Here is a 23,569-nt window from a genome sequence, read left to right on the forward strand (position 1 = left end):
AAAGTGAGCTTTGAGATAAACTAATGTTTAAACATAATGTTTGTGTCCCAGTTTTCCCACAGAGATTCAGTCTGGCCTCTTGGAAGTCATCTCCCCGTCCGTTCACTTCTACCCTGACTTCTCTGGACTCCGAGAGTCCTTTGGAGACCCAAAGGAGAGAGTCAGGTCAGTGTGTATGTGTGTGTGTGTGTGTGTGTGTGTGTGTGGACACGTATCCCTGTAGTTGCGGGGACAAAATCTGTTTACACAGGCACAGGTCGAAGGAGAAGTCATGAAGGGACTGAGGGGAGGAGGATGAGGGGGAAGGATGAAAAAAGAATAAAAACTTGAAACAATCACATTTGAATTTATTCAGAGTGTCAGTTCTGTTTCCAAATGACTTCCTATCAGCCAACAGTCTGTATAGACTGATACTGATATGCATGCCCTGTCTGATTATCTGTCCACAGATAAATTTATTTATAGACTAATATATTGGAAGTATTTTGAAAGAGAATATAATGCAACACTTAAAACACAGATACTACTGCCTAAATGCTGACTTTGATAGATTATTTCACATGTTCTAAGTTTCTACAAACTGACTTTCATAGAGACAAACAGAAATGAATGACTGTCTAGAAGGAAGCAGATCCATCTAACAGAAATGTTTATGATCTGAGCTTAACTGTATTGGATTCGTCTTCACCTTAAACACTCAAACACCGTCAAAGATTCAGTGAAGAGAACACAGACAGATATCAGATGATTGATTCAGGTGAGGTATTGTCTTGTTTTGGGTTTATGTCTCGTGATTTCCTGTTTTATTTTGAAAAGCAACTCTCCTCTCGTTTTAGGTCACTTGCCCTTCCTCATGAATTTTGCCTTGAGCATCTTTTCAGAGTGATTTTGTGTTGTAAGTTTCATAGATTAGGATTTATTCATAGTATAGCGATAGGATTCGTTCAATTGTTTTCTTTTCCCTCCGTAGGAGTGATTTTTAGTTCTTTCTTAGATTTATTTAGTAGATAGAGTCTCCTCTGCATTCAGAGTGATTTTTGGTTCCTTGTAGATCCTTCATTCCGTTAGTTATTTGCCTTCTGTTGGAGTGATTCTTAGTTTTAGTGATTATTGTATATTTCATTTGTAATTTTTCATAGCTCTTTAGTTATCTCTCTTCAGAGATTAATAGATTTCATAGCCGCGCGTCTTCGTGTTGAAGACGTGCTCAGGTAATTTCCAACCTTTTGATTTGACAGTCTGTATGAGGTATCACCAGGCTGCTTTTGCTTAATAAAGTCAGCTTTATCATCCAGCTTCTCTGCGTCTGAGTCCTGCCTGAGCCCGATCGTGACAGTTCATCCTTTTTAATGGTGTTTGTATGCAAACGGGAGAACCTGTCAAAGTGTTCTCTGTGGACATTCTCTCAGCAGCAGGTGGAGGACACGGCCTTGCATGTGAAATGGTCGTTCAGTTCAGAAGATGATCAGTGTATCTGTTGGGTGTGAGTCTTAGCGTGGTGTGATGTTCCCAGCAGAGATATAGAACTTAACACTTCAGTTTTGTGTTGTGACAGTGCTGTGGGCTGGTTAGGTTCAGACATGGTGTAAAAATGCTGATTAGTTGCATATGAAGTTAATGTATCCACGTTCAGTGTTGTCTTAGTCTTCTGGCGACTGGGCTGCACTCACACATGCATTTTGGTGGAACAGTGAAGACTTTGACAGTGTGACTGTGAAACTGCTGACAGCACAGAGAAGAACAGAAGGTGATTTTTGAAGAGTGGTTGCACTCCAGCTGCTTTTGTGCACCAAACAAAAATGCCCTGTAATCTCAACACACTGCAACACACCGTTGTAGCTGAGTGTTGGCCGGAGAATCAGCTGACTCCCACCACTGATGTGTGCCTCTGCATGTGTGTGTGAAACAAAGCTGTTCTTGTGTTAACTTTACTGTTTTCCTGTTAAAAGCTCTTTTCCCTAGGACTGCCTTTAGACCTCAGTGGGGTTATAAAAAGGCTGTTGACTCTCCACAGTAAAAACACTTTATACAGTTGATAAGCTGCTGTGTGAGGAGATGGGTGGGGGCTGGTGAAGGAGGAGGGGTGGTTATTTATAGCACAATAAAGAGAAAGAGACGATGGAGTAGCTGGACGAGGGTTTATTGACTGCATGAGTTCATCACATGCTACATAAACTTGAGCGGGGAGCTTTTTCCTGATACTTCTTTTCGGGTTTTTGGGGTCAAACTTCCTGCCAGGGAAGGCAACATCAAACCATGAAGTCAGAGGCCGAAACTCTAAATTTAGTTCTGCTTTCCGAAATACCCCCATGTGACTTGTTTCTATACAGTCAGAGTGGTTGAGATTCAGATTTAAGTCACAAATAAAGCTGTGAAGATCTTAAGTTAAAAATACCTTCAGTTCGGCTCCTCCATAATGTCAGTTTGACCTCCTGCATTTATACAGTATAAAAACAGATGGTGCTTGACTAACAACATTGTAACTAAACAAACACTGACAAAGACAAATAATACATATTTCAGTACCAAGTTCATGAATATTCAGATAATCACAACTTTTTCTTTTACGATGCAGTCAGTGATGGAGGAAGTATTCAGATCCTTTATTTTAGTACAAATACAACGATCAAAAAGTACTCACACAAGTGAAAGGTCTACATTTGAAATGTGACTGAAGAAGTACAAAAGGGTTAGTTTAAGGCTGTACCACCCAGCCTCATCTCAGGGGGTAAAGTCACCAGCTACCCAGCACTACAGGAAGTCATTAAAATGAGCTCCACCTTTACCAGCTGCAATATTCAATTCAGTTCAATTCAATTTTATTTAAAGTGCCAATTCATAACACAGTTATCTCAAGACACTTTACAGGTGTGTAAACAACAACAAGAAAAATCAACAACAAAAAGAAGAGAATCAGAGAGAAACAGGTCCCAGGGCAAAACCCCACACTGAGTAAGCATATTGCGACAGTGGTGAGGAAAAACTTCCTTTTAACAGGCAGAAACCTCGAGCAGAACCAGACTCAGTGTAGACGGCCTTCTGCTGTGACCGCCTGGGAGGGAGAGGCGGGAGAGGAGAGACAGGGAAATGGAGAGAGACAGGAGAGGGGGAGATAGAGAGAACAGTGCAGAGCAGGAGCAGCAGGATCCAGACAGGGCCATGGAGAGGGTACTGGATCCAGCAGCACTATCAGTGCAGTAGGCAGGGCCATAGAGAGCTCAGGATCTAGTAACGGTACCTGGCCTCAGGAGGGTGGGGTAGGAGATTCTGGATCCAGCAACATGCTCCAGAAGTGCTGAGAAAAGATGGAGCACAAGAGCTCCGGGGGAGAGGGCGAGTTAGTACTGTACCTGGTGATGGGACATGATGAGTGGGTCCCTCTGCTCTGAAAACTCAGTGTCTAACAATCTCCCCCAGCAATCTAAACCAAAACGTGATGAACACTTTTAATTATGGTACTTTATGTATGTTATGATGCAAATACTTTTAACTTGTATAATACTTTACTATTACTTTTAAAAGTATAATACTTTTTTCATTGTTGTACTGATGTAAAAGATCTGAACACTTCTGAAAAATGGTGGAGTTAGAATGATTCAGAAACACCTGAGTGTCCTGCAGCCTCAGTCTGCTCAGCTGTAAATATTGAACAGTGTGTGCATGTGTGTATGTTTGTGCATGTGTGCTCTGTTGTTTACTGAACCTCGTCTGTACACACACTGATTCAATTCACTGCTGCTTGTTTTGTGCTGTTTGTAGTGTTTGAGAAACATCAGGGTTTTTCCGTGACAGGGCTGAAGGTATCAGAGGAAATTGTTCATGTCAGGAACAGACGACGTTTAATCTCACTGATGCATGACATAGACAATGTTCTCAATGTCTCTAAAGTTGTTTCTGCTGATGGCGGTGAGGATGTTCCTGCTCTGGATGGAAATACGCTCAGTGGAGCTCTGAAAAGATGCAAATTAGAAAAGATGAGCTGCTGGTTATGAGCTACCGAACAAACAGCTTTTTGTGCCCAAAACTGACTCCATCAGCAGCTGCATAACTTCATTGTTGTTCTTGTTTGATGGTAGTTATTTCTTGCATGCTGGTTAGGTTTCTGTCTGACTTGATCGTGACTTGGTCCCGACTTGATCGTGACTTCATCCCGACTTGATCGTGACTTGATTGGGACTTGTTCTTAAGTCATGCGTGCTCAGGAAACAAGAATCTCGCGAGATCAAAGCTACCACTGTTTTAGAGCCAGGGGCACAGGTGTGTGAGTAGTGTGCAGCCTCGTGCCAGTGTTGATGATAAGAGGATATAGACATCATCACATGGATTCTCCAATCAGAGTTTGGACTCCTGTAACTGCTGTACTCTTTTCGCTGGGAACATCAACACAGACACGCATATTCCCGCACACACCCTCTGGATCAGTGTGTGGGGCTTTGTACATGTAAAGTGTGTGTGTGTGTGTGTAAATTTGTGTATTACAGGAAGGCAAACAGTTTTTCTTGTTGAAAATCTTTGTCTCCTCCTTCTTTCCTTCTCCTCCCTCTGTCTCCCTTTGTCTTCCCACTCCTGCTCCTCTTCCTCAGGTGGAGGACAAAGCAAAACCTGGACTACTGTTTCCTGATGATGTACGCTCAGTCCAAAGGAACTTACTACGTCCAGGTAGGAAAGAAAACACCGAGCAGGTGTTTCACAATGGCAGGCTTTTAGTGAGAAAGACCTGCAGGAAGTGTTCAGTTGAGCTTAACAGTGACAGAATAATAAACAAAGTAAAAACATTTGGAATTTAATAACAGTATGATATGAGTCTGAGATGAGCCACCAACCAAACCGAAACACAGCATTTGAGGAATTTGTTCTTTCAGTCGTTGTTATTTGATTTGTGGTTTATGACAGTTTTGGGAGGTTTTTATACATCATGTGGTTCAGCAGAGTCACAGTCACGTTATGGAGGACTTCATTAAAAGCTGACTTTCTGACCCTGTTCACATCTGTTGATCAATACAAAAACAGTCTCTGCTGAGCTGCACAAATATGTTTATTAAGCTACTGGACAACACCCCCACTCCCCCAACCCCAAATCAATACCTCCATAGATCCCCTACACGATGTTTTTATGAGGCCGTGTGTGAACTGATGAAGTGAACATTTAATTCAGTTCAATTCAATTCAATTTAATTCAATTTTTATTTAAAGTGCCAATTCATAAAAGAGTTATCTCAAGACACTTTACAGGTGTGTAAATAACAGAAAACAGAATCAGAGAAAAACAGGTCCCAGCACAGAGCAGAACCAGTGTAGACAGCCTTCTGTTGCGACTGGCTGGGAGGGAGAGGGAGAGAAAAAATAGACAATTTTATTTGTATAGCCCATTTTTACAAGCAGTTTCTCTCAATTTCTCAGCATCACTCTGAGAAAGGATATGCCCCATTTTAACTATGCTACAGACCTCCAAGGTTCCTCACCACTGTAATAGTGGTAGATAATAGACTTAAAGGTGGCAGCCCAGTACCTGAGATGTTTAGGTCCAAATACAAGTCTGTTTTTTCTGAATTAAGTCATAAGAAGTTAGAGGACATCCAGGACTTAATGTCTTTCAGACAGTTTTCCAAATTGGTAAGGTGGCTTCTGTCATCTGGTTTTATGGATAAGTATAGCTGTGTATCATCAGCATAACAATGAAAATTGATGGAGTGCTTCCGGATAATATTCCCTAATGGAAGCATGTAGAGAGTGAAAAATATCGGCCCTAAAAGTGAACGCTGGGGTATACCATAAGTAACTTTACTGTCCTCAGAGTGATTATGATTAACATTAACAAACTGATACGTGTCGGATAGATATGACTCAAACCATCGAAGGGCGGATCCTGTAATCCCAATTAAGCAGTCTTGTTGGGACCAGGTCAAGTAGACAGGTGGATGACTTGGATGAGGTAATGACTGAAGTTAACTCTGAGAGCTGAATGGGGGAGAAGCTGTCCAAACATACTTTGGGTGTGGAGGTTGCTATAAGAGAAACTGTATTTGGTGGAGTACTACTGCCAATCCTCGCTCTGATGTTCACAATCTTGTCAGTGAAGAAAGTTAAGAAACCATCACTGCTGAGAGTCTGGGGGATGCATGGCTCAACAGCACTATGGTTTTTAGTTAGCCTGGCTACAGTATTAAAGAGGAATCTAGGATTGTTCTTGTTCCTTTCTATTAATGAGGAGTAATATGCCTTTCTGGTGCTACGAAGTTCTTTAATGAGTGATATATGATGATGTCAAACCATGCATGGCTTTGTAGGTTAGGAGGAGGATCTTAAATTCTGCTCTAAATTTTACTGGAAGCCAATGCAGAGAGGTCAACACAGGAGAAATGTGATCACGCCTCTTAGTCTTAATCAGAACATGAGCTGCGGAGTTCTGAATAAGCTGCAGAGTTCTGAGGGACTTTTTAGGGCATCCTGACAAAAGAGAGTTACAGTAATCCAGCCTGGAGGTAACAAAAGCATGGATGAGCTTCTCAGCAGCATCTAAGGGAAGGACATGCCTGATTTTTGCAATGTTACAAAGGTGGAAGGAGGCAGTCATCGAGATTTGTTTGATGTGCAAAACAATGACACATTGCAGGTCAAAGCAAATATGCAGATTTCATTTCTAAATCGCCTGTGAAAGGCAGAATCAGAATCAGAATCAGAATTGTCTTTATTGCCATGTGAAAAGGAGTGAAAAAAGTGAAAAGGTTTCACACAGGAATTTGTCTTAGTGATTGGTGCATACATAAAATGTAAGAATGAGTAACATACAGTATAATAATAGAATAACATAAAATAAGATAAAATAGAATAAAGTAAAACAAAATAAAATAAGATAAGATAAGTAAAATAAATATGGTTCTGGAGGTAGCACAATAGTGAGGTAGTAAGAGGTGGACTCAGATGACTTTTCATCCTCTGGGGTGGGCCACGATCTTGTTCTGTTGACGTCATGTGGAGCCAGAGGTGTAGGTCAGGGTTTCTGACCTGTTCTGCAGCCAGCCACTACGGGTGATCCAGATGTTTTGGCTTCACTTTTGGTCTCATGTTGGACATCTTTGCACCCAGTCAATGGAATAGATCCAGTTTAAGTTGAATAAAAGCCTGCAGAATATAGTCAGTGAATCTTTTACTGAGCTGAAGCAAAGTGATTCAAAATATTAACCTCTTACATAAAGTTTAAATATGTTACACGTGCGTGACCCTCTTTGCATCATTGAAAACACTGCGGTTAATATCGAGCACACTGAGGACTTCTGAGTAAGCTACAACCCTGAATTTAGCATATTAACTTCACCTTTGTCAGCACGTAAATAAAGCAACTAAATAACATGTTCACTGTGTAAATCCTCAGCAGCATCTGTAGACTTTTACATCTGGGACTCAGCTGATGTCTGGGTCTAATAAGTCATGACACTCATTAAAATAGAAAGTGCCTCTGATGTTACCTCTGCTGCTGCATGAAGTTGATGAAACTGTTGCATAGTGGGCAGACTGCCATTTATGGTTGTGTCTCTGCGGCTTCATCACACAGTCTTTGTTCCTTTTAAAGATGAAAAGAGGAAGAAGAAGCAGACTGTCTCTGCTCCTGTTTCCTCCGATGTCTGAGGGCAAAACCGCCTGAAAACTGAAGCAGATGCTGATCTGCACTTGCAGCAGGCTAATAAAGAAAGAAATATCTCACATGTTAAAGAGTTTCTTCACCTTCCTTCCTATAAAAGTGTAATTTAAGAGAGATAGAGAGAGAAAGTGAATATAACACAGAGTGGATCCAACAGCAGCAACAACATCCCCTCAGCAAACAAACTCAGAAGTTTTTATCTGCTTCTCCAGCCGCAGTATTCAATCACCATCTCTGATAAAGGTTTAATGTGAGACATTAGAAGCACCTGGAAGTCATTAGTGAATAAAAGTACTGGCAAGCAGAGTATTGACATGGCTGTTACTAAACTGAGGGGCTTAATGCTGTGGGAATAGATTGATTTTATTACGGGGGAGTACAGATATACATTCACTGAATACACATTTTCAGTAAAAGTGTCAGACTTTTTCTTTATTTGAGCACTTTCACTCCACTATAGTTTGAGGGTAAATTTTGTAATTTTTACTGTGTTTATTTGATTATTCAGTGTTGACTGGCTGTTATTCATGAAAGGTAACCAATCAGATTGTGTTGTGGACGGGACATTAGGTGGTGATTTTAGCTTCTCTGCAGCAACATCCATATTTGAAGCTTTGTAGTTCACCAGGGTTTGGTTGATACTGAGCTTCAGATGGTTCATGAAGCTCTCCATCAATCACTGCAGATATTATTATTTATCCATATTATCCATATTATTATGGACACAAGTGGTTGGAAACTGAAACTTGACTGCAGGGTAGAGGCGGTGATTCTACTTAAGAAGAAGAAGAATCAGCTTCATTGACAGTATACATATTTTTACATACACACACTGAATTCGTCTTCTGCATTTAACCCATCCTTAGCTGAACACACACATGCAACACCCGGCAAATTACATGCAGTGAAACACACACAGGAGCAGTGGGCAGCATCAAGCGCCCGGGGAGCAAATTGGGGGTTAAGTGCCGGCTAATGAAGGGGGGGTCACTCCACCACACCCAAATATTTCCTGCCCATCCGGTGGGGGAATCGAACTGGTGACCCTCTGATCACAAGCCGCTTCTCCAACCTCTAGGCCATGACTGCCCCAATTAATTCTCATTCTGTGGTTTATTTACCTATTCAAAACCAAAAACGGCAGTGACTGTGGCAAGTGTATATGAAAATGAATAGTCTCAGGCTATGGAAATAGGTAGCACTTTCAGTGAGCAATGTTCACCACCACTAACCTAAAGCCAATAGATCTTGAACTGTCAGGAACCACACAAATAAGATTTCACTGCGGCCGGGAGGAACATTTAGACCCTGAGTTCTTCTGGTTGAAACATCAGTTAAGTTCCTGATTTCCTAAAAAAGGCTCTTGGAGAAGGTTCTGTAGTGGAAAAAGAAAGGGAGGGAGAGAAAGAGGTAGAGAAATGTTAAAGATAAAGACAGGTGATACTGGTTCCTTCATCAAAATAAAAAGACTCTTGACTTTCCTGATCTGAGTGGATTCTCACTGGAAATGAGTAATGTTTTCTCCTTCTCTCTGACAGAAAAATGTTTCCAGGAAGGATTTCAGTCATTTTGTCAGCCGGTGCTCGAGATGCTTTCTGGAGATGAATGTTTTGGATGCTTTTCTTGTGGAGTGATCTGTGGCTCTTTATGTGATGCACTGTTATGATGTGCTTGTTTGTCCTTGAACGCAGCTCTCCCTGCTGGAGATGAACTGACTTATATTTCTCGCTATTTCCTCGCCATTATCTCTGCTGCCGGCGTCGGAGACTGAACTTTGGCTGCTCCCAGACAAAGTATTTTGACAGGAACACAGAGCCAGGCTTGCTGTTTGACACCTAAACTTTCTCCGGACTTTGAAGAGTTTTTCTTTGGTGGTGCATGGTGATGGCAGGGAGGGAGGGGGAGGAGGTAATGACTCTGTGTTGACTCCTGTACGACAGAAGCGGTGGATGTAAATGTTGGTAGGGAAGCTGCAGAGTGTCTTCTGCAGGGCTGAAGCTCAGGATATTTTTACTGCACAGTTGGATTGAACACAGATCCTTCACTTTAATAAGTCTCAACGTGTTTTCCCATGTCTTCTGCCCTTTAATAACATCTGAGTGAAAGCTCATATCTCCAAATATTATTCTCTGGTCTGCGACAAACCAGACCAGACCAGACATCTCAGTGTAATCCTGGACTTTGACCCCAGATTTAACATCCACATCCCTGCTCACAACCTCAGATTCATTATTCATCATTGGAGAGAGCTTCTGTGCTGCTAGGTTGAACATGTGTGTGAAATCTCCACGTTTTGCAGTCTGTAGCTTCTCTGCAGCAACGTTCATATTGGAAGCTTTGCAACTTGAGTGTGGAAGCTGTAACTTGACTGGTTTGACGCAGTAATACCAGTTTTATCAATGTCTTGATGTCTTGACTGAAGTAAAGGTTCTGAGTACTTCTTACCCTTCTCTCTCTCTCTCTCTCTCTCTCTCCCTCCAGCTAGAGGATGACATAGTTGCTCGTCCCAACTATTTCACCACCATGAAGAACTTTGCACTGCAGCAGCCATTGGAGGAGTGGATGATCCTAGAGTTTTCTCAGCTTGGCTTCATCGGTGAGTGGCTGCCGTTTTTCCCAGAATAGCAACAAAGTCTCAGATTAGATTCAAGTTATATTTTGAAGTTTATTTACTTCAGGAAGTGTCTGGTGTTGGCCAGACATTTGAGATCAGTTTACTTGTCTACCAAAAGGTCAAGAATGAACTTGTGAGTTGAGTTTCTGCAGAAGCAGTAAGTGAGTGAGGAGGCTCTGAAACTGTAAACTGTGAACTTGGAGCTGCTCAAAGCTCCACCTAGTGGTCAAATTAACTTGTGCAGATTAATTGAAGCATCACCCTCTGTCTGCTTTTTAATTATTCCGTCAAATCAGGAAGGTCATCTGACCGATTGATTAAACGTTTCTGAATGAGAACAGCTGATGTCTGAACCTCAATACTGACCCCAAGAAATGAAAAATATCTGCTGCTATCCTGCGTGATTGAAAATGTGCAGTTAGTTGACCTTCAGGAGTCACACACATCTGGGGGAATGTTGGCTTCTCTGTATTACAAAATGTAACTAATTAAAGAGTATGTGCTATATAAATAAACTGAATTGAATTGAAATCGCATCTGGAATTTTTGACCAGACTAACAAAGTGAAAAATAATGATAATGAAAATAAAATAACTAAAAAAAAACACTGAAACTAAATCAAAAAACTACTTTTACTCAAATAAAGGTCCACAGCCATGAACAATGAAAAAGGCAGGGCTGTTGTGTTTGTGGTTCTGTCCTCTCCTTCCTGCTGTCTGTCTGCACACAAACTTACCCCGCATCATTTTCTTCCCATGAGGCTTTGCTGCTCCACCTCTTTTTAATAGGTCCCTGAGTGCTTATCCTGCCATTACTGAGACAGGTGGGTCGAAGAATCAAGGGCACCTCGTTGTTCCTCCAGAGGCTGAAATGCAGCATCAGCCAGAGAGCAACAAACCAGAGCCTCCCTTCAAACAGGGGTTTAAGGGACAGTCACAGTTGTAGACAGTAACAGGTTAACACAGTACAGCTTATAGACTGTGCGGTCTATTAAATATATCCATGACAGGACACAGCTAATGTTTTCTGGCAGTGTTTGTCATTGAAAACAGTTGTTGTTTTTAGACGTGCGCTGACAATCCCATGATGCCTTTGTTGAGGTGTCAGACGCTGACCTCCTCATCCTCATCATGTTAATAGAAAACTTGATTCAGTTTCCCTAAAAATGGATTTGCTGTTGAAAATATGTTGAATATAAACATCCTTTCTTTGATTATAGAGCCAGGTCCAATGAAAACATCTCAACATCATCTCATCAGTGGCTGACAGGCTGATATTTGTTTTGAACTGTTTCACCACAAATTCATTGTGACTTTCTGCCTGTCTGTGCCCCACCACATACAGCTGGGGCCCTTTTTATTTGATTCAGCCCCACCCCTCAGACACCCCTGGTCAGAAAATCAAGACCAGGGGTCAGCAACCTTTAGCATTAAAAGAGCCATGTAGCCCGTTTCCCACCAAATTAAAACCCACTCTGAGCCACAAAACCTGTTTGGTTTGGTTAAAGTAACATCACATAGGCCTATATAGTTTCCTTAAACTTATGCTTTGTATATATGTGACCTATAGTGCGTTACTTTTATGAAATCAATAAACTTCAAACAGAAAACGTCAAATTTCTATTTTCCAATTTTAATAATGCAAAACACCTAATTAGAAAAAGACACCGGCACTTATACATTTATTTTCAAATAAAATATACAATCAGGTCTATTTGAGTCTTTCCCTCATTAGAATTTTTAACTTAACTTGCCTGCACGACATTGTAAAAATCACACACCTGTAGCATATTACATATATTTTATTAATAAGGGAAAACAAAAAATATCAGTTTATATGTATTACCTCAATGATTTCTTCCTGCAGGCCAGCAGAGTGCACCTACCTGCATAACAGCACTATTTGCCCAATGTCACTGACATGTTTTGATTCATCACAGGCGATTGAGTACGCTGGAGCTGAATTAATGTCCACAGTTTGTGATGGTGATGTTTGCTGCCATTTTAATGGTCCTGTCCTTGACGGTCTTTGTAGAGAGAGGCATATCTCTAATTTTCTGAATAATTTCACTCTTGTTTTTGAAGTAACTCTTTAATTAAAGAGTTTGGTCTAAACCTGCTCTAATTGGAAAGTGTCAAGAGATCATTTTTGTTGTGAATTGGCACTATATAAATAAACTGAATTGAATTGAATTGAAGTCTGAGAATAGATGTGAATTGACTGACTCCATCAGTGAACGGCTGATGTACTTGAATTTGTAGAGTTCATCCACTTTTTGAAAATAGTTTTGCTATTATCAGCTCTCCACAATAGTTCCAAAATTGCACTTCGCGCATCTCCAGCTGGGTATTTTTCAGCAAAGGCAGTGTGCTTATTCTGGAAATGTCTTTCAACATTTGATTTTTTGTTGTTTGTTAATTTCTCACCACATATTAAGCATACCGGTAAACCAGTTTTGTCAGGAGTAAAAGCAAACGAATCTATCCATGAGGCATTAAACGATCTTTTTTCTGAAAGTTTGCTCTTAGATTTGTCCATTGCTAGCTTACCAGGTCACTTATTTGGCGGGTGTCGCAAACAGGACATGAAGAATAAAGACAGGTGATAAGATTGACAAAATATTAAAACAAGTTTTACGTTAATTTCACAAGAGCTCCTCAATCTCCAATGAAATATTACAACAAAAAAATAAATAGAATAAAATCAATTTAAATTAAGTGTCCATTATTTATTCATACCATTACCATACCATACCATGCCCTCTCTTAGCCACGGGAGCCACAGAAGAGGGAAGAAAAAGCGTCATGCGGCTCCAGAGCCGCGGGCTGCCGACCTCTTGATCTAGACAAATGACACTTTTCCATCAAATTTAGGCCAGTTGTCATAGAAGTGTTTGACCTGCAAATAAAGCAGTCCTGACACACAATAACACATAACACGTGCTTTTAAGTGACAAATATCTCAGTGTGAAATTGGTCCTAATTATGCATCAAAATATCACCTAAAAAACTAAAAAAATGGAACCAGGTGTTAGCCACCGCTCTTAAATGTCTTTTTACTAAATTTCCTTGCAGGGAAGAACAAGTTTCCAGGTCATCTTTTCAGCTTGTCGAGCAGCATTAAACTCACTCCCACAATAAACAGTCTCAGTCCTCTTATGAAACGCTTGATTGTTTTGCAGCAATGAGGTGAAAACATTAGGGTTTCGAACACCAGCTCTCTGTCTCTGCCTCGTCTCTCTGCTCGAGGCATTGCTTCCTCCATCAAAAGAAATTAAACATTTTTAGTGTGAATTATTGATTTAACAAACTGCACAGAAGAAAATAATCAGTTATGTCATTATGTGTGTTATGTTCTCTCTGCTGCTGAGACCCTGCAGGACACACACGCACACACACACACACACACACACACACGCTGATCGCAGGGGAATCCAATCTGATTCATATTTAGAGGTGTTTGTGATGTCTTTAATTCAAATATTAAAGAACTGTGACCAACATGTGCTGAGAAAAATAAACTCTAAACAAACTCAGTTCGGTGACATCATTAATCCTCAGATGTGTGTGAGGCTGATGAAACTGTTGCATTATGGGTATGCTGACAGTGAAGTTAACTGAGGAGTGTGTGTCCCCTCATCATGTAGCTTTTGTTCTTTTGAAAGAGAAAAACTGTTTCAGACAGCAGAACGTGATCAAGCATCATCAGCTCTGCTGCAGGACTCCCTGACATCAAGTCCGTATCACAATATAATAATGATGAAAATCACATAGATAATAATTGTAAAAATAATTATCTTTCATGTCATAGTTTGAATTAAAAAGTACTTCTCGTGAACACAATTGATGAAAACAAAAAATAAAGATAATAAGCTATGATAAGATAGGCCTTCATTAGTCCTACACTGGGGACATTCACATTGTCACAGCAGCAGAAGGACAGCAAAATAAAGGTGCTGGTAGGTCGAGTAAAAAATATGCAAAGTAAAAAAAAATACTGATACACCCTTTTTAAAGAAACTATCAAAAACACGATACAGGATACAGATGCCAGGAGCAGTGCTGGTTGTACCATCTCATGGCTGCAGGGAGGAAGGACCTGCGATGATGCTCCTTCACACACTTAATTATATTGAAATCAAGACAACATACAATCCTTGTAACATACATTTAAAGCACCATCCTTCCATGGTCTGGTCGCCAGTTAATCACAGGGCTGACACACAAAGAACCACACACTCTCACACTCACACCCAGGGACAATGTATAGCAGCCAATTAACCTAATGTGTATGTTTTTGTTGTTGTGGGAGGAAGCCGGAGAACCTGCAGAAAAGCCACACTGGCACAGGGAGAACATGCAAACTCCACACAGAGGTGCCCAGACCAGGATTCAAACCTGGAACCTTCTTGCTGTGAGGCCACAGGGCTAACCACTGCACCAGTGTGCCACCATTTAAAGCATTATCATTAATGATTCCTGAAAGATTCACAAATCTGTGTTTTCTTCTTCTTCTTTCACACAAACTGCTTTGTTCCAGCACTGGTACAAAGTCATCATGTATGAAGAGACTGCAGGAGTGATTTTAATGGCTTTAATGACCTTTATTTTACATCTAAAATATATACATACAGTGAATGTTAGCACATTGGAAATTTGTCTGAATTATCTAAAACTATGAGTAAGACAGCCAGTTGTTTAAGCTCAGTTTTTATTGGTCAGTTTCGTTTTCATGTTGTGTGTCTAACTGATGCTGTCAGATAGATGTAGTGAAGTGTTATACAAGTGCTATGGCATGGAAATACTCACGGGGATGTGATCTTTGACCTCGTGTTGTAGTTTATGCTTTTTTACACAGTAATCCCAGTCTTTTTAAATCCTAATTTGAAGAGCTCTTTGAAGGGGTGAGAATGAGACAAAATGTCATTGCTGTCCACCTCTACATTTTGTTCACTTGTGTTTTCTGAATGAATCTTAGCTGCACATCACACCCCATCACTATGTTTAGTTGTTGTTTTTATCACTTTCTTTGCCAGTCTCTCGCTCTGCCAGCCAGACTCGTGTGAAGCTGAAATTGATGGAGAGATGATAGAGAGGGATATAGAAACAACCAGAGAGTGAGAGAGGGGGAAGTAATTTCAAAAGACATGGAGCCCATGTGTTTCTGTTGTCTTTTCTCGATTCTGACTGTCTGAGCGTGACCCCATCCTCTTCCTTATCCCCTTCCTCCCCTCAAGTCCTCCTACTGGTCCTCATTTTGACCTGACAAATCCTTTCTGACCCTGAGTGGCCTGCAAGCAGCGGCTGCTTTAATAAATTCATCAGGGTGAAGCTGACTCACTAAATTAAATCAGACGGAGGAAAGAGCTGCAGTGCTCCGGGGGCCGCTCGGTAATTCAGCTGTTCAGATTCTGGCTTTGCATTTGCTAAGTTTGGCTTCAGAGTGGCCTCATTTGCGTCTGCAGGATGTTTTTATTCTGTTGCCTCGTTGCACATCCGGCCCTTCAGAGACCGAAATGTCCAAACAGTTCATGGTGGACTAGAATGGGGCAGGAGCAGGACTGAGGCCTCCTCATTGTTTCAGTCCAGTGAGATGGGCTGTTCTGTTTTGTTCATTCCCAGAGAAGTCTGGCGCATGAAACTCTCCTTAACCATGAGAACAAAAGACGAGCAGCCGTGTCAGCTCTGTTGAACAGTGGTCATTTCATCATAGACTGACACTAAAGTGGCACTCTTTACATGAAAAGAAACAACTTAATGTGCTGCATTTAACGCCGAACTTACAAGAGGCCAGGAAGGATTAAGAATTTGCTGCAGCCATTTCACAAAGATTATCTTCATGCAGCAACTCTCAAAATTGCATCTGGGGATAATGGGGTTACTTGTTCAACAGTGAAAAGACAGTGTGTTCACAAACATCTGCTGCTTGCCTGAGCAAGTAGCAGAGCCCAGACATTATGGTTATACGAGTGTGAATCAGACAGCTATAATTCTGTCTGCTGTTGTGGCTTCTTGTTGTTTCAGGGGACGTCAGTTGGATGTCAGTCACTTCAGTGTGGCCCAGGATGTGGTCATATGTGGTGTGAGGAGTCACATCTTAATGCATCCTGTACTTCTGTACTTCTTGTACTAATCTTTATACAGTAGTGGTTACTCTGACAAAGAAAATGAGAGACTCTGAGAAGCTGACAAATGGAAGTTTAAAAGTCTGCAGCACAGAGACTGATGTGATGTGTTACAAATGAACACAGAAAACCACTCAAACTGAGCAGAATCCTCTTCTTGTCTTGCAGGAAAGATGTTTAAGTCTTTGGACCTTTCCCTCATCGTGGAGTTCATGCTGATGTTCTACAAAGACAAACCCATCGACTGGCTGCTGGACCACATCATGTGGGTCAAAGTGTGCAATCCAGAGAAGGATGCAGTGAGTGACATCTCACATCAATTTCAAAAATACTCATTCAAGAGTGAGCATCACAGATCAAGTATCTGCTGCAGTGTTTTGTTGTGTTGTAGTGAGGGATTTAAAAAGATGAAACATTTGTATTTGTTTGTGTCTCCATCAGAAACACTGTGACAGGCAGAAAGCCAACCTGAGGATTCGCTTTAAACCGTCACTCTTCCAACATGTCGGCACTCACTCCTCTCTGGCTGGAAAAATACAGAAACTGAAGGTAACAAAAAATAGTGTGTGTGTGTTTGTATTATACAACAGATGACATCACCCTATATTGGAGGTCAGCCATTAGCAAATTAAAGTTGTATCTGTGAGTCACTTTTCATGCTAAATTTCAAGGCACATTTTGTACTTCTAATTAAATAAATTCTATTAGTACTGCTACTACATAGGTACTCTCACTAACTTCCATTTTTACTGGACTGTATTTTTCCTGGTCCCACATGAATATTAAAGCTGACTGAAATTGGTGCACATGGCTGAATCGAATTATCTCTACCTGACTGACAAGCAGCCAACCTGTACCAGGTAGTTACATTGGACCTTCTTGAGAGTCAGTGTGTTTTGGCAAATCATTTCATTCACAAACGCTTGTAGGTCAGAGCTCTGCTTCTGGACTGAGATGAAAACAGGGCCAAACCAAACCAGCTTGTGACCACAGGGTGTGGTTGATTAAGGTCATTTATTATACGAAAGAGATGGGAAGGGATCTGAAAAGTGAGTCTTGTAGGGAGTTGATGAGTGAAAATGTGATGCATGGATGCTGCAAAAACAAAGAAACGGAATCCAAAGCCACAGTGCAGAAGTGTGTAAGGCAGAAGGGGAGGCAAAGGTCCAAACTAATACTCTTTATCTTATATCAGCAAAACTCAAACAGCTCACACTTACTGTGGCATAGAATCATAGAAACTGTGGTGACAAAATCACAGAACAAGACGAAACAAGAAAATCCTGGCATGAAGACAAAACGCAACCCGACAAAGAGTGACGGGGAAGATGAAGACTAAATAGACAACATAAGGAGAGACAGGTGAAACACATTAAGGGAGGAGAAAGCAATCAGGATAACCAAAGCAAAGTTACATGAAACAGACACATAGGGGAAGTGATGCTTTCAAAATAAAACAGGACATGATAAAAACCTTGAATATAACACATGGAAACAAATACACATGACAAGATAAACATGAAACATGGCACATGGACTCAAACCAAAAGACAAAGCATAACCTAGGCTAACACAGCATGACAGTGAAGATATGAGCGTTTTTAATTTGGCCCATGTCCCATCTGCTAATATGGTGAAGGAGAGGTTTATGAGCCGCACTGCAGCTAGTCACCAGATGTTTTGGCTTCCTTTTTAGGGAGCCCTCATGTCATCTATCTTTATATACAGTGGATGAATGGGTGAGGCACTCTGCCCAAAGGTCTGATGCTTGGGTTTGTCCTGTGCCACTGACTGAGAGCAGAACAGGCTGGTAAAATATTTTGAGCTGTAACTGAAGTTTCTTGAAGTTTCAACACCAAGCAGCAGACTTCTTCTTCTGGCCAGCTGTCAGTGTAGCTCAACGCAGCGTTCAGACACAAACTGCGGGATCTCACAGCATTGGCAGCTCTGCTTCCTGCCAGCAGCTCGGAGCTCAACGCCTCAGCTCACCTCTGATTACTGTTTTAAGAGCGATGGTTTTAGCCCCATTGACTGGTGCTGCAATCTCTTCCAATCAATTGGACATTGATCTGGACATCCCAGACCAGCGCCTCCTCAGTGTGGGGACTGAACCACAGAGGTCAGCCTGCATGGCAGGCTAAACAGAACTGTTGCACTCCAGCCTGAGAGGTTCACTGCAGTTTAGTAAGAACGTCAACCATGAGTTTTAAAAATCAAGGTTAAATTAGAAGAATCGAAGTGGAAATGGGATTTGTTTGCCTGTAGAAAGTCTTGTAATTAGAGTTTAGCCAAGAGATTTGTTCAAATGTGGGAGACGCCTCTGCAGAAGTCTAAAAGAAAGACTGGAGAGAAAATAAAGAAATAAAGATAATCATGTGGAAGATGTTTCCAAACTTTTTGCCTTGTGACCCTTTGAAGAAAACCAATTTTTGCTTATAACCTCTGGCCACGTTTTTGTTTCTGAGCTGTCAGCAACTCAAACAAAGAGTGATGGTCGTTTCTCAGATTGTTTTACTTAACAGTCCTGAAGGAGTAAAACTCTTGCAAAATAAAAAAGTTTGAAAAGATTTTAAGTAACAATTGAACATTTTGTGAAATATACCTATTTGCTCTTTAGCAGAGAGAGGTAGATAAAAAGATCAATCCCACCCACATCTTTATGCTAAACATGAAATAATAAATACTAATTTTAATATTAAGTGTAGCGCCAGTAGTGGGTTAGCTTAGCTTATCATCAAGACTGAAAACAGAGGGGAATAGCAAGCCTGGCTTTCTAATAAAAAACCAACAAAGAACACATCTATTACTCGACAAATGTGAAAGAGATCTTCTCATCTAACGTTTGACAAATAATTCCTAAATGTCAAACTGAGGAAAATTTGAAAACAGAATCTTGTGTAGCATGATCTTATTTTCTCTCGCTCTTGTGATTGCTGCAATTTTTCTAGTGAGAACAGTCTCAAAACTTAAACGCAATGATTCCAAACTTAACCAGCCAAACGAAACAAAGATAACCAGTAGGTTAAATCAAATGTTTAGGGATTGAAGCTGTTGTGGTCAAGATGTAATTCGTCTGGCACAGACTGTTGTGTTTGGAGGTTGTAAGGGTCCTTCATGAACATCTTAAAACAAGAAACTGTTTCTAAAATTGCATCAAAATAAACAGTGATATTGTGCCTCTGTTTTAGTAAGTGTCTCTGTACTGCAGTGAAACTGGATTAGTCATCAAGGACAGCTAGCAAGGCTGGCAATGATACCAGTCTGTGTAAAAGGCTGTGGGCAGTCGGGAATGACTAACGGTTCATATTATTTTCTAGTCAGTGCACAGTGGTGTTATCTTAGTATTTCTGTTATCCAGTGATACAGAGAAGCAACATGGACACTCAGCAGAGCATAACTCCATAATATCTGAATCTACTTACAGGATACAGCGACATAAATCCAATGACAAATAACGTTTTAGAACCCAGTGTCATTCCCAGGGCACAAATATTGCCTTAGTGTCTCATTCAGACACAGAAGGTACCATTGCGTAACAACCTGAGATGAGAATGTCTTACATTTTAACTCAACAAGCTCCATGATTTGTTCCAGGATAAGGACTTTGGGAAACAGACCCTCCATAAGGGTCATGCCAATCCGCTGGCGGAGGTGACAACAAGCCTGAAGACCTACCAGCACTTCACCCTGGAGAAAGCCTATCTGGGGGAGGACTTCTTCTGGGCCTTCACACCTGTAGCCGGTGATTTCATACGGATACGATTCTTCACACCTGTCCGCATTGAGAGGTTGGTCCTTGGGAGACTCTGAGAGGGTACTTTAAGGTATTTTTAGCTCTGTAGGGTTCTTGGGGTCACAGTGTCCCACCAGGGAGCTGCAGGATAATTTTAATTTTGAAAGGGAAAAGGGTTTCCTGTAACGTGTAATGTTTTATGTAAACATCTAGAATCTAGAATTTTATGTTTCACATCAAGTATACAATATTTTTTCAAATGCGCATTTGTCTGTTTGTTACATACTTCTTTCTGTTTGTTGACAGAGAAACTTGCTTTGAATCTTTGAATTTAAGAATTGCACCTTGGGTCCTTCCCTCCTCTCATCAGTACAGGACTCTATTTCAGTCCAAGTTTCTTAACTTTCTGGGCAGATCAGTGATAACAAACTGTATGCACCTAAGCTCCCACTTCATGGAGACATCAATTCTGATTGGATGTCGGGGCTCTACAGGGTTACAAAGTCTCAGACCTGACAGACTACACAAGGTGTTCTGGTATCTCAGGAGAAACTAGTTGTTGCTGGGTGTACGAGTTACCATTAAGTACCAGGAAGTTACAGTACTGGAGGACACATGGTGTCATATGATTTCAAGAGTACTAATAAGCACTGGAGGTTCCTGGCTTCAGAGTAACGTAAAACAGATCAGGCATCACAAGGCCTAACAATCAGACTTTTAGACCGGTGATAGTTCTCCAGTTGTCCAAACGGAGCAACCAGCAAGAAACTGTTGTCTTCCATATGTAACGTAATGATCTCTATCTGTCTGTGTTTCAGGTATTTCTTTCGGAGTGGAAACATTGAACATCCAGGAGACAAACTTTTCAACACATCAGTGGAAGTTCTGCCATTTGATGTGAGTCTGAAATCCAGTTCAGGCTCTTTACTGAACCAGTATCAAATCTTCTTTGGTTTTGTTTTCATAATTTTGCTCATCATTTCTGTTAGTAATAATAACATTGGACTTTTTAAGTTAAAAGCTGAGATCAGGGAAGACACTCCCGTCTCTAAAAAGCAGTCAAGAATGTCAGATGATCAAAAATATTGGAAACAAACTAGCAGGACTGACAAGCTTATTTTTGAAGAGAACCAAAGACAAAATAACATCCCCAAACAGTCTATTGCTGACGATCTATTTACACTTACTGCTTTAACTTAGACATTCTGTATTTAATGTAGTTGTACTCACACAATATTTCCTGCACTGTAGGACTCAGTTATTACACTATATTTCTGGATCTCCAATATTAACTTGCTGAGTACAGTGTAATTATTGCAAATACAGTCATGGAATAAATGATTAGACCACACTTGTTTTCTTCAATTTCTTGTTAATTTTAATACCTGGTACCACTAAAGGTCCATTTGTTTGGACAAATATAATGATAACAACAAAAATAGCTTATAAGAGTTTAATTTAAGAGCTGTTATCTAGCCATTTTCCATGGTTTTCTTGACAATAACGAAGATCACTTAAGTTCTTACATCAATAGCTATGGCATTGTATTGCCAAAAACAGTGCATTTAGGCATTCCATGTTTTCTTTTCTGTCTGTTAGTCACATGATACACACAGGAGTTAGTACTTGATTGGATAACCATTGCTTTTGATGACTGCAGTCTTGCTACTTGGCATGCTCTCCACCAGCTATCTATTTGGACACTTAATATTTCTGAGAACAGACTAATTTTTTGGTCTCTGAAAGCTGAGGCAGAGTGATGGATCACTGCGTCTGCATCCTCTGCAGTTGACTGTAAGACGAAAGCTGAATTTGTCACAGCAGGACAGAGCGACATGCGCAAGGAGGAAGAGGAGTTCTGACTGAGATCAATCTACAAGAAAGTTACAAGGAAAATCAACTGACGCTTAGAGCAAGCTGAGGACCTGGAGGGATAGTGAGATGACTGAGAAGGCAGATTCAGTTGCCAGGGTAACACTGACCAGGAGAGAGGAGGAAAGAGAGATGATATGGAGGGCTAATGGGAATGGAGGATGTGGAAGATCATCAGGAGGAACAAGTAAACATAAGGCAAACTAGAAAACTAGAACCGGCATCCATAATGACATGATTCTTTCACATTTTTTACTGACATGATTGATGTGTGTTTTCCATTTATCAACATATGTACTGTACACACATGAAAATGTGATCCAATCTAGAACTTGTGACAATGACACTTCCGATTTTCAGTTTCTCCGTCCTCTTTAAAAAGAAGGCTACATGTTGGAGCGGCCAACACTGCAAAATCCTGGGCTTAGACTCGCTTGCACTTGGTCATGAGCTTAAATGGTGGGAGGCCATTATGTTGAGAATACGGAAACTTATTTGTCACTTCCATTCTCAAGTGGACATGCCAGATTATGGACTTCTATGATGATGCTTTCTTTATGCCTCTAAAATGTCATGCCCATTTTATGTCATTTAACCTTAGTGTTTATGACAGGGCAGTAAATGTGTGTGTGTTTTTCCAGAATATCCAAGCAGAGAAAGAGGCATTGACAGACGGGAGAGAAAAAATGCCGAAGTACCATCGGACAGAAGACGGATTCATCCGAATAGGTGAGTGAGGATACTACATGTTGAAAGCCCACATCGGCTGAGCAAGTTGCCTGAATGACTTGCTACGTGCTTGACTGTCTCAGAAATCAATTCAGTTCAATTCAATTCAGTTTATTTGTATAGCGCCAATTCACAACAAAAATTACCTCATGACACTTTCCAATTAGAGCAAACTCTTTAATTAAATTGTAATATAGAGAACCCAACTTTTCCCCTAGAGCAAGCTGGGCGGCAGTCTGCCTTGACTGGTTGGATTGAGAGAGCGAGAGAGAGAGAGAGAGAGAGGAGTGTGGGGCGTGAGAGAAGGAGCACACAGCAGAGATGCATAGCAGCAGTAATAATAATACCAGAAGTATTGGAACTGTAGATAATGATAATGACAATGAAGTATACAGAAGGTATTATGCGTCAGAAAGCGTCACTGATGCAGAGGGCTGCACCCCGATGCATAGTCTGACAGAGAGGCAGGCAGTCAGAGGTCCAAACTAAAAGTCTTTTAATGCTTTAAACAAGCTCAAAAAATCATGCATCTTCTGTGGCATGGGATCATGAAAACTGCGGTGACAACAAACAGTAAATCATGTGCTTCAAAGTCAAAATAAAAGTCTCTACTGTCTACTGAGTCCCTAACCTCAAAGCCTTAAAGCAAGTCTTTACTGTAATATTTAATGACTGTTGTAATGAAATGAATGTTGAGGGGACTTGCGTTTTGTCCCCATGAGTAAGACAGGAGTGATATATACGCAGTATATGTACAGCAGTAGTGGCGGTACTGTGTTTAGAAGTAGTGAAAAGTAGTAGTTACACTATCAGCAGCAGTAGCAGAAGTAGTACTCTGCAGGGTGAAAATGCAGGGAA

General features: G+C 40.8%; 1 protein-coding gene across 3 annotated transcripts in view; it reads left to right on the top strand.

The window, feature by feature from the left end:
- Window positions 1-23,569, top strand: part of mgat4b (alpha-1,3-mannosyl-glycoprotein 4-beta-N-acetylglucosaminyltransferase B) — a 71,251-nt gene that overhangs the window by 39,858 nt on the left and 7,824 nt on the right. For all 3 annotated transcript variants that reach the window (XR_006844882.1, XM_046406045.1, XM_046406046.1), the window contains exons 6-13: window positions 52-165; window positions 4,584-4,659; window positions 10,121-10,235; window positions 16,546-16,676; window positions 16,819-16,926; window positions 19,972-20,165; window positions 20,929-21,007; window positions 22,624-22,711. Coding sequence is in view for 2 of the 3 variants with exons in the window: in XM_046406045.1 (XP_046262001.1) it covers window positions 52-165; window positions 4,584-4,659; window positions 10,121-10,235; window positions 16,546-16,676; window positions 16,819-16,926; window positions 19,972-20,165; window positions 20,929-21,007; window positions 22,624-22,711 (905 nt within the window). In the remaining variant the exon portion in view is untranslated. The remainder of the gene's footprint in view (window positions 1-51; window positions 166-4,583; window positions 4,660-10,120; window positions 10,236-16,545; window positions 16,677-16,818; window positions 16,927-19,971; window positions 20,166-20,928; window positions 21,008-22,623; window positions 22,712-23,569) is intronic.

Source organism: Scatophagus argus, chromosome 12 (genome assembly GCF_020382885.2).
Source record: "Scatophagus argus isolate fScaArg1 chromosome 12, fScaArg1.pri, whole genome shotgun sequence".
In the NCBI taxonomy this organism is placed as follows: domain Eukaryota; kingdom Metazoa; phylum Chordata; class Actinopteri; family Scatophagidae; genus Scatophagus; species Scatophagus argus.